Here is a 14958-nt window from a genome sequence, read left to right as displayed (position 1 = left end):
GTTTATTCTCCAATGATGTCTGGCGCAATACAAACTAAGTTGGACTGTCACAGATACCTCGGACCAAAGAAACTCAAAAGTGAGAGCAATTTGCGAGTCGCGGTTGGAGATGGTAGACGGATAGCAGCTCGCGAGATGGTAGACGGTACGAGCTCGCGTGGGAAGCATGCGCGCGACACGCGAGGGCACGCGTCGTGACGCGTCTGTGGCGTGGGAGTATGCGCTGAGTATGAATTCTCCGACGAGCGCCGCGGAGTTCGCCGGCCTTTCTTGAACTTCTTGCTCGTTTTCTTGCTCAGAGGCCCCCCAGTGAACAGCGTAGCCTACCCATCCCGTAGATTTCTGCTAGAACACGTAGATATAGCGAATCCCCACTCTTTCCTATCCCAAAGATCCCCGCTTAGAAAATGACCGTGAACCAAAACCCCGTCTTCAAGTTCAACCGCGAGATGATGCTCGCGGTCAAGGTGGAGAACATTGCAGAGTCTGGTGCGGCGCGTCGTTGGAGGCTCGTATATGCGCGGTGCTCACGCGTAGACGTATCATACAGCAAGCAAGCAGGACGTGGTCGACCTCTTCAACACTCTCATAGGTATGGCATCGGCGCTGGCGTTCCCTGACCGCACGATGACGTTCGTATGATTCATTTGCAGGCGAAGTGCGCAGGTGCGACGAGGCGGTAGAGAGTGGACGCCGCGTGCTGGTGATGACGTTCTCCAGCTATGACGCAGCAAAGTAGGTTTGAGATTGGCGCGGTGCGACGCCCGTAATGGTATGGCTCACGAAGGCTTGCAACGTTGTTTAGGAAGGCGCTGTGCATGTCGGGCTATACCATAGCTGGAGTGCCACTGTGAGTATCATCGCCGGCATGCTCCTCGTTCACGCTCATGCGGTTGCCTCGCAGGACGGTCACGCCGTCTTCTTCGGGCGATTCGAACCATGGCGGCAAGCAGGGTAGGCAATCCGATGACCGCCGCAACCTGTATGTGCTTGGGCTGCCGTTCGATCTCACAAAGTACGTTTTTACTCCACATTTGTGCTGGTGTTGCTCCAGCGAAGCCGACTGTCCCATTCTACTAGACCCGAGTTTATAGAGATATTTTCGCGCTATGGGACTGTGTCTCACGCTGTCATCCTCGCTACGGTCGATAATGCTTCGCGTCGCCGCGGTTTTGTCGTTATGAGCACCCACAGCGAGGCAAGAAGGGCTATGGATGCGTTGAGTCGCAAAGAGATCAAGTAAGTTTCACAATATTGCCATGCTTCGTTTATTGACTTGTACGTGATGTTGAAGAGGGCATACAATCGACGTGTCGTGGGCGGTGGTGCAACGTTCGCAAGGTGCGTATCTCTTCTTCTGGCGCTCCGCACAGCTGCCGACCTTTTCCAGGTTTCTTGGACGGTGGCGATCGAACTAGCATGCTCTCGAGCCAGTCGCCTTGTCCTTCGCCGCCTCCGTTCGAATTTAGCGTCGTCCGCTCAAACCCACCTTCTGGGAAGGTGTCAATGTGTTCCACGCCGATTCCTGAACGCGCTCCTCTGTCTCTGATCGCTGCTCATCCTGCTAGTCTCCTGGTTGTCAACCTGCCTAGTGTGTTGTTCTCTCAGCTGACGGACCTGTACCCTCTGTTCTGTCCTTATGGCGACATCAAGAAGCTCGAGATCGTCGACCCCGATACTGCTAGCGCTCCCTCCGGTGATATCTCTGTGATCGTCGAGTACGCCAATGTTGCGCAAGCCAGGGATGCTCGTAATGCTCTGCATGGTCAAATGTACTCCAACAACCCCGTCAAGGTAGAATTCATGCAACTGGACGCTGGCAGCGCGCCCTTTGGATCAAACTTGTCGAACACCAAGGATGTCAAGGCTGGTCTGAACCCTCACGCGGCACCGTTCATTGCCCCTGCTGGTCTTCCTCAAGACACCGTTCTAGCTCCTGTAGCGCAGCTGTATTCGCACGTCAACGCCGATCAAAACCGCATTGCTGGCGCCATTCCTAGTGGACTGCTTGCTGTCAACCCGTATGCTCTCTCTCCATATGCGACACCTGGATCCTTGTATACCCACCTCTACGTGCCTATTGCTGGAACCATTCGCCCGAGCTCTGCTCCTTCGCCGTATGTGCTAATTATGCATCACTGATCGTTTCTAACAACGCTTGTTATGACGTGTTACAGCTGGAACGAACAGCCTCAGCACACACGCCCTGCACGCTTGGCATTCTCTCAGCTCCAGCACTTCCCGAACCTGTCTACTCCTTCGCTCGGTCAGACTTTCGCTACTTGAGGGGCCTGCTGCTTTGCTTTCTTCGGTTTGGTGCTGTCAATCAACACATTCATTCTGTCCCTTCTCTTCATTGGTCAATGGGCATTCGGCGTGGACTGTCATCGTAGTGAGTCATGTTGGTTTCTATGGTGCTTCGTTGGGCCCCGTCATCTGACCAGCGTTGCCGTCAGTTGTAGATCGAATTAATTATCTGTGGTGTCCATCATCAGCGCAGATCACTTCGCCATTCAGTCAGCTGTGTCAGGCCTGTAGGTGCTTGTGAAACTGTTGTTATTTCTCAGGCATGCTTCTGTGTGTTCTCGTGTGTATGGGTAGAGCTGGTGCTGCCTATAGAATCGTGTCATCTGGTTGATCCAGAACCTGGCGCTGCTGCGCGTATGAAATTCTCACTTTGCTGAAACAAGTGCAGCGACCCACAACATATCAGACGGACAAGTGGTCGGTGTAGTCGATGAGCAGAATGGTAACCGTTGAGCATTTTACTGAGTACATGAGCACTCGCTTTGTCCTGAGAACGTATATAAGACATTATGAGCGCTTAGATGGTGGCATGGCGAGCATCGCGCCTGCCGTGTTTGCACTTGCTCTTGTTCGCTGCAGCTAGTAATCGATCCCGAATTCTGACTTTCAAACGTCTGAGCGAGCTGTGCAACAAGGGTGAAACCGGTATCACGAATATCAGCATCGTCGAGGTGTCGGCTCAGATGAGACCTGCTACAGACGGCACGCAGTAGTACCTGTGATCTCAAACGCGCGCATAGAACGGACCTTCCAATCGTCCACGTTCTCGGCCAGGTGAGTGGGATTGTTATCAATGACAAGGCATGGTCAGCTTATTCGGAACGTGGATAGTGCTAGAACAGCATGCCGAATCGAAGAGATGCACAGAGTAAATCGTCTGTGGTTCGGCCCCTTCCTAGACGCTTGTTCTCCATCGACTCTTTGAGGAGCCAAAACTCTGCAAGCGATGCCGAGTCGTCGTCCATTGCGAGCAAGCCTCCCGTAAGACACGCTCGTACGCCTTCTCGCAGCTCCTCCACGAGTACTCTGAGAGCTGAGGACGTCGGGACGGCGGAGACCGTTGTGGATGCTGCGGGAGAGCGATGGACAGATGTGGACTTGCAGGATCAGAGTGAGCGAGGGCAGGCGAAGGAGAGGGTCGCAGGAAGAGACTTTGGTGCGAGATGGAAAGGGAGGATGACTGCTCCGAGGCCGCTCACGCTGGACTCATCCGGTGAGGGTCAGAATAACGCTGAGGTCGACCCTTCTTTGCCATCTCCTGGACGACGGCGCTGGGACATCCTGCGCTCGCACGTCCTCCCCTCTGCCGGCAATAGCGCATCCACGTCCATATCCATTCCCTCGCCCATCCCCCGCGCAGCCACCCCAAGCTCCAGCTCGACCAGGTCCAGCACGCGAACGCCCCCTTCGACCCGCCCTGCCACGCCCAAGGGCTACCGCTTCGGCCAGCGGATTTTCCGCCAGGTCGTCGAGCAAGCGCGGGAGGCGGTGGTGGACGAGCATCGCAAGTTCGCAGAGGACATCATGCAGGCATGTTGGCTCGCCCACTTTGGGGACGTGCCCATGCGCCGAGTGAAGCTGGAGCGCGAGCCATCGCAGGGCACGATTGCGTCGACGCTGCATTTGCCGTTTGGGATGTCCACGGGATCGTTGCCTATCGTGAGCTCGCTGCCGAGCGTCACGGTGCCTAGTCTGTCGTCGCTTGCCTCTGCACGCAGGCCGCAATCGTCGCACAATTTGGAGGACCCGCGCATTCCTGCATCGGTAGTGCCGCTGTCCCAGGTGCTGCAGCGTATTCCAGTCATAAATCGCCCGCGCGAGCTTCCGCACGAGGCACATGTGCTGTCCGCGCTGTTGGTGCCCTTTCTGGGGCCGAACAAAGGCGTAGAGGCTGACCGTCTATATGGCGAACAGTATGCGGCTACGAAGGCATTCGAGAATCTTTGTATGGAGTGGAGCTCGACCTCCTGCGAGGTGAGCGTGACAGTCGTTTCACATACAGAAGCAGACTGAATGCTTGTTGGACAGGTCGACTTGAGACGCTGTCTCTGGTGCTTCAACGCTGCCTCCGTGCCCTCGGCGCAGCAGCCCATTGTCATTGGCTTACTATCGAAACTCATCTTCTCGTCCGGCCTCTTCATGCTCGATTCACCTGCCGCACTCCGGACGATATACCAGGGCCTATACTCCCTCTTACGCTGTGTATCGCTAGATGCTTCATTGGCGGACTGGGTACGGAAGTATCTAGGCTCTGTTGATGACGGATCGGCCGGCATGCCTCCCGCTGAATCGTTCGAAAAAGAGTATGGTGCGAGGTGGTCTAGTGACGATCAGGAATTGCTGATTCGACGTGCTATTGCCACCGAGAGCATAGTCAATATGCTTCGAGGTGGTTCAGACAGTAGCCGCAGGTGGATATTGCACGATGCGTTGGAGGTAAGTCAGTTACTGACATCTAACACCCTGCAACGCTAATGTCATCTACTTTGCAGGTGTATTGGCCGATCCCGGACCAGACTGCGCGGCTTACACCCTTAAACTCGTGTATTGACGCACATCGGCTGAAAGCATTCGTGACTGCTGCGTCTACCTTGCTTTTCCCTTCGATTGGCGTGGACGTTTCTAGTCAGGTTGCAGATGCCGCTGCAATCATGCGGATCCTACACACTCGCGTTTTACGTGAGGTTGATCTCGTCCTTGAGAAAGATGCTACCGGAATCCGGAGTGGTATCATTCAACTCGCGCTCGATCTGACGTGCGTGCAGGATTTCACGGATCGTGCGATGGTCTTAGAGCAAATCCGCGGCTGGTTACAAGATTCTGCGAGCTGGAAGTCAAGCTTCGATGGGACTTTGCGTAATTTGGTAAAATCAACAGACTTTCATATTCTCGGCTGCAGCTGACGGTTGAACACAGATTGCAAATGCGGAGTGGCCAGCGATCTTGCGCGTACTGATTACAATCGCGAAGACTTACCCAGAAGACATGCGTAGCTCGTTAGTTACCGTGCTACTACCCTTACTGCATGATGTGAGCTTCATCCCATCTATATCGGCTTCTCTGACGGAGTATATCTAGCGGCTGATGGCCAGTGCACCTGAGTATCCATGCGAGCCACTTTCTGAATTTCTTCAGCTTGTCTCTCGCGCATATCCGAAGGTGTTTTTCAAGCCCATTTTCACCTGCGCTGCTTCAGCGAAGGACCTGACAATCGCCACGCAACTAAGCGTTCTAACGTGCATCGCGAGATACATGCCAGATCTGTGGTGTCGGGATGCCGACATGATGTCTGTGGCTCTCATGAGTGATCCTGCGGGTGCGAAGGCCAGGTCAAACGAAGGCAACGTCACTTGGGGAAGAACACGGATGGGGCAGTTAGTGTTGCTGTTGGAGCTGTTCGCTTTCATGCAGCGTGTACGACGAGCGAATGATGTTGCATTGGTGAGCATGGTTTCCTCCTTGAGATTAGTGACGCTGATCACTATCTAGGCTGCGAGTGCAGTAAGATTTGCCGTGGCTCTTGAGACTCGTTTGGGAGCCTTGATCAAAGCGAAGGTACGGATATCATTGGGCGAATGGTAGCTAGGTGTTCATCGTATTTGTGGCATCAGGAGCAGACAATGCTGGTGCCCATCTCGCAGAGACTGCTCTTGACCGCATTTTTCAGGGAGACGAGATTGCTCACCCGCTCATCGAAGTCGTACGTATGTCCTTGTCGCAGTTAAAGTTCCATTGCATAGCTGATGCAAATTATAGCGCTTCGTGGCACTCTTCTGTGGTATCGTGGACGTTGTACGAACTGCCGGACGACGATTTCGAGAGTGAAGAAGAGCAAGAGATCGATGCTAGCTTTGACAAGCTTCGTGCTCTGTATGCTCATGCTTTGGAAGCCTTTGAAGGAGGCAGTAAGGTATGCAAGCCACGAGTCTTCGCCGGAACATGCTTACAAGGAAAGCAGCGTAGAACAACTCTGTTCCTATCTCCTAGCATGGATCGTCAACGTTCAAAGGGATCCGGGCAGAATCCGGCCTATGAATTGCTTGTCGGAAGGTTTTCCCTGGTCGATTCCCTCCATATCCCATTTAGACGCATTTCCCTGCCGCTTTTGGTCCTGGTATCTGGACTGTTGAGCACCCAGGACTATGCATCGCTAGGCCCGGTCCTGTGGCATCGGTGTTTAGATAGCCCCAATTCCGATGTCAATGTCTCGGTTCGTTCGGCAGGGCTGATCTCTTGCTCGCTGCTGACGTGCATTGAGTAGGCTTCTTTTCTGGTCATGCAATGCGCAGAGAGAAGTCCTATGCAGCTCTTGCAAGCTATTGAACATGATTTATCTAAGTACGTTTTGGGTTACTCGCGTGGAGACTAATTCTCATGAGCACTGCTAGTGACAATGCGCGCATTCGTTGGGCAGCCATTGGCAGGATTGGGATCTTATGCAGCTGGCGAACTCAGTTGTTGTCTCAGGACGTTATCTTGGACAAGAACTATCGCCGACCATTCAAACTCTCGCGCCCACCGATTCATTTCGTTCCGACGGATATTGGCAGCAGCCTCTTTGTTCTGGAAGGAGACGTTTATGAGTTCAAAGACAGTCATGGACACCTCCTTCCGCTTGAGTTGCGTAGGCGGCTAGCAGACATCGGCTGGGACGAAGAAGACAGAGTGGAGGATCCCAAAATCCAATGGCTGAAGACACCTCTATCCCTTCTCCCGACACCACAATTGAGTACGCTCGATGATCCAGCCGACGAGTCGACTGCATTCCCGGAATCTCCTAATCTAAGTCCGGATCCATCTCCCAAAAGCTCACCATCTGACAAGTCGTCGATACTAAGACGAGATTCCAGTACCAGCGGGACCAAAAGAAGACCGGTCTTCGTTTCGGAATTGGTCGCCCTGTTTCCCAGATTGGTATCAATGGTCAAGGACGAAAATTTTGAGGTAGCGAGCGCAGCAAGGAATCTCGTCGTTGATCTGATGCGCGATGATCCCTCCCTGTTGACGCGTCCGATATACCAGGCACTTTCTGGGAACGAACATGACCTGAGCTACGCTGCTGATACGGTCATGGCTATGTTGCACGTTCGGCCTGTTCTGCCACCTGCTATAGCCCATCACCTCCTGAATCATCTCACCGGGTTTCTCAAGTCATTCATTCGTCAAACAGGCAGTGCTGCTCCTTTGCAGAGCTACGCGTACTCCGCTCCAGCGATTGCCCGGCTGAGTACGCAAGTGAGCAAAATGTCTGCCCGGGATATAAGACGTGCCAAGGTTGACATGTTGCTCTTGCCAACTGGATCATTGTGGTTTCCTCCTTCTGCTCCACAGGCGCCTATGTTCCCAAGAGGTGTTGATATCGAGCAGAATCCATTTGAGGCGATCCCTTCTTCGTTGGTGTGGATCACTATGGTCAGGACATCTCAAAACATGATGTTTCTGCGCCTATTGGAGAAAGACCCGCAGGAGCTGAAGACGGTCAGGAAGAGTCTCACAAGACTTGTATTGCCATCAATGCAAGCGACTTCCGGCGAAGGCTTTCTTCAATTCGCATCTTTCAAGCCTCGGAAGCGCCGGATTGACTCACGACCTACCGCTGCTCTCAACGCCTTATCTTTGACCTTAGCGTGTAGCTACTTGCTATTGACGACGCAGATGTTCTGGTCGATGTCGCGACATCTCAGTGACCGACAGGAACTCGCTAATCTTGTGGATGGCCTCAATCGTGTCCTCATAACACATGGCGATGATATCGGGATCGTTGCGCATACAATGTTAGGTACGTCTTCAGCGATGGAACTTGATCGCGGGAATTACTGATGCAGAGCAGCATTCATGCTGGCAAGCACCAGATTCAAGCGCATCTTCATCGCCGGTGGTACATATGCTCTCTTCATGCCGGCCGTCATCAAAGTCTATTGTGAATCGGAGGCCCATCCAGGGATCCGAGCAGCGATAGAGTATGCAGTCAACAGATTCTACGCCATACATCAAGAAGCCTTCGTCTTCCAAAGCGTCGACGTTGTCTCTCACATGTTCATGGCCACTGATGTCGACCAGCCGTGGTTGGCTAAGCACGTTTTTGCGCTCTTTTCAACGCTGAAGAACGGAACAGCACCATTGGCGCCTGATGTTGCTGGAATCTACAATCTGAACAAGTTGCAAGAGCAAGAGAATCGAATGGCCGATGTTGCTGAAGAGGTTCCTCAGAACTTTTTAGCATCCATACGCAAAGTTGGCATCGGGCGCCATCAGGTCACCCTCGTCTTGCCAGATCAGTATGAATGGAAGCGCCTGGCTTTGGATGACTTTGTTCGTCTGTTTTTGACAGTCATTGCGCACAACCCGACCATACAACGCGCAGAACGTTTTCTGCGCAGTCTTCGACTCCTGGCTCCTCATTTCTATAACGCTTCACGTTCTTCCCGGACAGTGCTTCGGGATGGAATAGACGCTTTAGGCGCAATATTCATTAATACTGGCGCTTTCAAGTCGAAACTACCCGAGAATCCTCATAATCGCCCGTCAGATGACTTCGGATATGAGGTCTTGGTGGAAGATGGCGGCCACGAATTGAAGCAAGGCTTGACTCCCGCAGATAGCCTAGGAATGCAGCTGGACTACATGTCACTGGTTGTCGCGTTCACGCAAGCGGGCGGCGAGCTATCACCAGGCACCTTTTTGCGCTTTCTCGAGTTGATAAAGCTTACACTCAGGGATTCCATCGTATCAGGCGATCGGATATCTGTCCTTTTAACTGATTGTCTGCGAACGTTCTTGCTACGGGAACCCGCACCAAGATTAAAACAAGTCGTCGCAATATTGACAGATGTCGCACCCATAGTTACTGCGTACAGCACTTCAGTAAATTTCGCTGGAGTCTACGATCTGCTGGCGACCTTATCGGCAAATAGTTTGTTTGCTAGTCAACCGCGCTTCTCTCAGCTTGTTGTCACAAGATATTGTAGAGCTGGCTTGGAGGCTTGCGAAGTAGCGGCGTCCGAGGGCTGGCTGCTCTCCTTACCATCCAGGATGAATATCGTCAGACTTATTAACTCTGCTATCTCTCTCGTAGGGGCCGATATTGTGGGGGAGCTCGAGCAACATTCGCCCACATATGCGTTCCTGTCAGGTGTCCTGCTCCCTCTTGTCCTCATCGCGAAGACTTCCGCAGATCTGCTCGCAGGCAGCCAGTGGACAGAGGGATGGCGGCGCCGTGATGTGCTTTCCAGGGCATGGATCAGATTGCTATCTTACACGTTGGCCGCTTGCCAGAACCCTGCGGCTCCCACCAAATTTGCGGCAAACTCGTCAGAACGGCGCAAGTCCCAAGACATACGCTCGGTAAGCTCGAGTAACGAATCGGTGATGGCGTTCTCGGTGGCCTTGCAGGTTTTGAAGGTGATCGTCATCCGCGCGGAGGGCGATCTCTCGGTGGCACTTCCCCGCGTCTGGTTCCACATCAGCTCAGTCCTGCGCTCGCTTTTGGCGGACGGTGATGCACTCTTCGCACAAAAACTCGATGAATACTCGGAGCCACCGTCTCCCTCGCAGTCTCCCAGAAAAGGAAGTTTCTCGTCAGCTCAAGACAAGAAGCCGCTCCTTCCTTCTGTTGCTTCCGGCCACTCTATGGACCAGATGTCTTCACCTCGACTGATAGACTACCTCACATGGTCTTTCATTCATTGGTTGTGCCTACGCAAGAGTCCGCTGATGATACAGATGCGCGGGTTTATAGAAGAGAAGGTCGCTCTGGTTTCTCAAGGCAGTCTCGACTCATCCGGCGGACTCACTCCCATTCGCACCCGCCGCATCTCCTCCGTTTTCATCAAACCACGCCGTAGCATGGCAAACGACAGCGCCGTCTCCTCGGCAGCATCGACTCCCCGAAACTCAACGCTACTCAACACCTCTTGGTCGTTGCCGAATTTCAACGATCGCAGCTTTGACGCTTCCACCCCGCGACGAGAGCCCAGTGCACGACTCCCTGGATACGCGCGCGACTTGAGTCCGATATCCCCGTCTGGACGGATGGCGCGCGACTCGGGGCCGAACATCATCCATCTTGGCCCTGTTCTCTCTCCGTCTCTCTCCGTAACGAGTGCGGGACTAGAGCCCCGTCGGTCGATATCAGCTGGCAGTACCCAGACGAGGGGAAATGAGATTACCGCGGTCGTGGCCGCAAGAGGCGTATTGGTACACTCTACGGTGCTGGTGCGGATGACATATCTACGGATACGACTTGCGCAGACCGTGATGGGGTATGCGACTCTTTTGCCTATGGGAGATGCAGTCGAGGGCCACGGTAACGATCTGTCTGTCCGGGCGTGGACGAAGAAGGAGGCGCTGGAGGCTGTCTTGCAGGAGGTTAAGGACCTGATGGAAGAGTTCCGTGACTACAAGGATATGGAAGAAGACAGCGTGGTAGACATGGAGGACCCTCCAGCGTCTCCTTCGAAATGGTGAACATGTTAGCAGTTTGGGACTGATAAACTATTCTAGGATACATCATGTCTCGTTGGTTTCCTCGTGGGCCAATTGATACTGTATAGAAACCAAACCATGGGTTTGCATTGTACATCAAACGAAAAGAACGGACGTATGGCAGAGGCAATACGTGTACATGTACTTGATAGTGGCGCAACTTCCAATGGGCTTTTCAACAGAGATCCTCATGAGTGGCTCACACACGAAGCTTTGAAGACACAGACGCGCAGGGTACATCATTTAGATTGCAACAGATGGTATATTAAATGATAACGTCGGCGAGCATCAACAACACACGGCGACCCAGAAGTATTAGACACGATCATCCAATTAGCGTTTCAATCCACACAACACGGAATGACAGATAACGGGTAAGAGAAGAGCGAGGGCGGGCCAGCGCGCGCGGGGTAACCGGTGGACTGAGTAGAGTGGAGAATGGCAGTTGGATAGCAGGTCCTTCCAGCAGAGGAGCAATGGACGTGGACGTGGACGGCGACAGTGGCGGAGGCGAGGGCGGGGGCGAAGGGAGACACTCAGGCTCAGAAGAGACCGGAGCCGAGGAGCATCGCAACGGCGCACGCGAGCAGGGACCACATGGCAGCGCCGCTGCGCGTAGCAGACATGCCCCATGCGCCGCTCGACTCGATCGTCGTCTCGTTTGTGTACAGGATGTTCGGGGTATATGCGGACGAGTTGCTGCCGTACACGTACGATGTTATGTTTGAGTTAACCGTAGAGCTGTCATTGCAAGTAATGGCGATCCACTCGAATGATGCATAGAAGTGGCCTAGAGATATCTTAGGTCAGTGATATTGCTGCACTGAGAATTGACGTACCAGCAGCTTTGTAGTCAGAGTCGTTCCAGTCGATCATACCACCAGCCCACTCGACGGTGCCCGTCGGCTCGCTGCTGATACCCGCAGGCCACAAGCTGTCGTAGACAAACAATGGTTAGGTGACCGGTTGTCTTGTCAAAAGATCGTGAGGTACCTGATCTCAATCCGGCTAGGCGTGCTCGGGTAGTAGTGCACGTCGGTCGAGTTGTTCGTGACGCTTTCGCGAGTGAGCGTGCGCACGACGTTGCCATCGATGAGCCACTGAAGCTGGTCCTCCTGCCAGTCAATCTGGAGCGTTGCAAACAATAAGCAACTACATAAAAGCTATGTCGGCATATTACAAAACGTACCGTGTAGTCGTGATAGTTGCTGAACGTGTCCGTCAGGTTGCCCGTCGTCTGGCCAGCAGTTTGGGTAGCTAGACGTAACGGAAGTAGGCATCAAAAGATACGACTCAGAAGCATCGGCACGTACGGACGAAGCCCTGCCAGAAATAGTTCGTCTGCCCTTCGGTAGTCTGGTTTCCGGGGAATTCCCAGTCGATCTCGTCCTTGACGTCGGACATGGTGATAAACGCCGTGACGACACCGCCCCAGCGGCCAGTCTTGACTGCGCGGAGCCACAGCAATCAGTACCCTGCTCGAAGACAGATTGCAAGTGCCAGCTGGACGTACGGCGCGCGGTGATCTGGCCATAGTGGACGTAGCGAGTAGAGCTCAGACGAGTACCGTTGTTCTCCTCAGTGAGGAGCAATACCAATTCGCTGGCGGAACTGTTCTGGATGTTGCCTTGGTCGAGGATAAAGTCGTACATGCTGGCGTTACCATTGTAGGCCGATTGATTCATGAGAATGCGGTCGAAATTGGCAAACGTGATCTATGCGATCATCAGCAATAAGCATACATCTTCCGACGATCATCGTATGAGAATGACGTCGGATTCATCTGTCGTGGGTGGGCGACAGACGGACCCGACGACAAGTCACACGACTTCGGGAACGTACATTGGTGCTCTGGCAAATCGGCTCTGGCATGCAAGAGTCCAGAGTGTGTGAGGCGACGGGATCGCATCCTCCGAAGCAGAAATCCTGTCAAAAAGCGTTGAATTCGTGTTCAAGGACGTCACATCGGGAGTACATACAGCGCCAGTACCACAGTATCCGTAGGGACCTGGGCGCCATCATGTAAGCGGAAAATTGCAATTGCTTGAAATTACATTTAGTTACGCACTGCAACAAGGTGACTCGGCTCCGCAAAGACTTGTAGCGTTGCTGCATGTTTATGCAGTGTTGTCAACCCTCGAGCATGTCTCTACTCCCCGATGACAACCCACCAAGTGTCTGTGGCTGCCCTCGCGCCCGGCAACAGCAGCGAGACCAAGGGCACCAACGTGAGCAGCGCCACTGCGCTCCGACTTGTGCTGAACATTGCGATGGGTATCTTGACAAAAGAACGGGCTGGCGAACGAGCGGAGGTGGGAGGGCAACGTGCCCAGGTGGGTGTTTGAATATAAGAGCAACCCGTTGCCAAAGCAGGCGCCGGTGGGATGCCGGTAATTGATGGCATCTCGCGTGGATATCATCACAGCCTGCACAGATTTATTTTTCCACGGGAAACGTGATGGGAAAATGGTGAAAATATCTTAAGTCTGGATATGGAAATAGTTTGGAAATCGGGTGGAGACAATTGAATTATGTTACAATTGCTTCACCGAAACATATCAGTATCACATATTTTTGGACTGAAATATCTTCCTTTGGGAAATAGTTTCACTATTGCTGATACGTTTCGGTAAAACAATCGTAACATAATTTAATTGTCTCCGCCCAATTTCCAAACTATTTCCATATCCAGACATAAGATATTTTCACCATTTTTGCATCAGGTTTCCCGTGGAAAAATAAATCTATGCAGGCTGTGCATGTTGGTTTGGCGTTTTCTACTATAAATGGTAGATTTTCTCACAAGGGGGTGAATGCCGCCGTGCCGATTCGGATATTCCTTCGGCATGGCGAAAAGCGTCCGTTTTTCTGGCCGATCCGGCGTCCCTTCGCCTGCCTCCGACTCCCCGCTTCGCGTCGTCGGCAGCTGTCACTCTCGCAGCTATTGTGGCCTGGCGACAGCTCGACGTCGGAGAACGTCGCAGAGACCACGCCGCCTCCGCGTTATGCGCAGCAGGCTATACATATGGTGATGATGTTTCGCTTGCTAATTTTAGGCTGTAGCGCTTAAGTGTCCCCACTCGGAACAGTCCTTAGTGTGCTCGCTTGCGCAGCCAGCGCTGGCTTCCTGAACGCCGTAAATCGACCGTACTTCTCGAGGCGCAGCGCAGAGATCCGAGTATGTACTATTGCACTCCAGTCCCAATCATCAATGCTTCATCAGCTTTCCGATAGTGGCCAATTTGCGCCGTCACCATCAACAGGCCATAGCTACGCTGCATGTGCACGCAGCAGCAGATAACAATGCATGCCAACTGCACCGATCTTAGACCTGCCACCGGATCGTCTTGATGCCCGCGCTGTTGTTCTTGCTGTGAGGGGTGCAGCCACCTAAGCGGGGCAGGGGTTCAGACAAGGATATCCGGAGCCCGCGGAGATTGAAGAAATTGTCTCGTCTGTCTACAGGAGACTATGGCGCGCCGGAATGGTGCTTAGCGGCTTCGCAGATCTTGAATTGAAGCTCGCCATTTTGGGGCTCTACCATGTCTCCCTTGTATGCGCTCAGTCAACCGAGCAACGCCGTGCAGCGATTGCATCAAGTAATTCGAGGGAGGTAGTTGCACTTTTGTTTTTCTTCCATGTCACACCAGAGTGCTAGAAGTCTTCTAATTCTGCGTGTGTGGCCTTGATATGAGGCATTTACCCCGTGGAGCCATCGAATCCCGAGAACGTCGCTGAAGAATATTGGCGTGCGACAGCCCCCACGATCAAGCACTGTTGGTATGAGAAATGCGGTCCAGTGGTCTTACTATCCACGACCTCCAGCCCACTCCGGCATGCTCAAGACTGTACAAGCAGTGCTGCAATCTGCAGACACGGCCAATTCAAATTCGGCGGTGTGGAAGACTCACTTCAAGCAGGATAAGGTGAGTCCATTCAGGGCTTATCACACCACGTACTCTTCCTTCATATCGGCTCATCGATGCATTTCACAGAAAACCTCATTAACGCTCGTGGAACGCACGATGGACGGATCTAGGAAATGCGCCTCGCGTTCCTCGGCGGCGTTCACATCGACATCCGGCGCATTTCTGTGTTCCACGCCAGATCTTGTACTAGCATGCTAGTATGACGGATCAACTCCGCATGAAGCACCACGAAGTGACC

At 53.2% G+C, this 14958-nt stretch overlaps 4 protein-coding genes across 4 annotated transcripts; 3 read left to right on the top strand and 1 right to left on the bottom strand.

Moving 5' to 3' along the window:
• Positions 1-407: 407 nt before the first annotated feature.
• Positions 408-2142, top strand: LAESUDRAFT_739252 (uncharacterized protein; the record flags this gene model as incomplete). Its single annotated transcript, XM_040910990.1, has 8 exons — positions 408-489; positions 551-592; positions 654-735; positions 806-850; positions 905-1015; positions 1081-1239; positions 1295-1341; positions 1391-2142. The coding sequence occupies 8 exons, from the start codon at positions 408-410 to the stop codon at positions 2140-2142; spliced, it is 1320 nt and encodes a 439-aa protein (XP_040758953.1).
• Positions 2143-3870: 1728 nt separating this feature from the next.
• On the top strand, positions 3871-10773 carry LAESUDRAFT_664343 (uncharacterized protein; the record flags this gene model as incomplete). The annotated part of the gene is made up of 12 exons (XM_040905113.1): positions 3871-4281; positions 4336-4743; positions 4800-5171; positions 5224-5337; positions 5386-5748; positions 5797-5862; positions 5919-6007; positions 6064-6217; positions 6266-6517; positions 6569-6645; positions 6696-8086; positions 8138-10773. 12 exons carry the CDS (start codon positions 3871-3873, stop codon positions 10771-10773), a joined length of 6333 nt encoding a protein of 2110 aa, XP_040758952.1.
• A 560-nt stretch (positions 10774-11333) lies between these two features.
• Positions 11334-13057, bottom strand: LAESUDRAFT_739250 (glycoside hydrolase family 16 protein; the record flags this gene model as incomplete). Its single annotated transcript, XM_040910989.1, has 10 exons — positions 11334-11581; positions 11631-11725; positions 11785-11918; positions 11981-12048; positions 12105-12239; positions 12305-12506; positions 12634-12717; positions 12771-12799; positions 12860-12900; positions 12963-13057. 10 exons carry the CDS (start codon positions 13055-13057, stop codon positions 11334-11336), a joined length of 1131 nt encoding a protein of 376 aa, XP_040758951.1.
• A 390-nt stretch (positions 13058-13447) lies between these two features.
• Positions 13448-14347, top strand: LAESUDRAFT_489445 (uncharacterized protein). Its single transcript, XM_040902663.1, has 3 exons — positions 13448-13819; positions 13888-13969; positions 14026-14347. The coding sequence occupies exons 1-3, from the start codon at positions 13538-13540 to the stop codon at positions 14118-14120; spliced, it is 459 nt and encodes a 152-aa protein (XP_040758950.1). The 5' UTR covers positions 13448-13537; the 3' UTR covers positions 14121-14347.
• Positions 14348-14958: the final 611 nt, after the last annotated feature.

Source organism: Laetiporus sulphureus, assembly GCF_001632365.1.
Source record: "Laetiporus sulphureus 93-53 unplaced genomic scaffold LAESUscaffold_64, whole genome shotgun sequence".
Classification (NCBI taxonomy): domain Eukaryota; kingdom Fungi; phylum Basidiomycota; class Agaricomycetes; order Polyporales; family Laetiporaceae; genus Laetiporus; species Laetiporus sulphureus.
This window is presented reverse-complemented; position numbering and strand designations above follow the sequence as displayed.

Excerpts from the sequence above, each read along its gene's own strand:
- LAESUDRAFT_489445 (XM_040902663.1), top strand. The coding sequence starts at position 13,538 with ATGCAGGCTGTGCATGTTGGTTTGGCGTTTTCTACTATAAATGGTAGA. Across the intron at positions 13,820-13,887 it reads CGCAGCAGGCTATACATATG|TGTGCTCGCTTGCGCAGCCA; the intron begins GTGATGATGTTT and ends AACAGTCCTTAG. Across the intron at positions 13,970-14,025 it reads GGCGCAGCGCAGAGATCCGA|TGGCCAATTTGCGCCGTCAC; the intron begins GTATGTACTATT and ends GCTTTCCGATAG.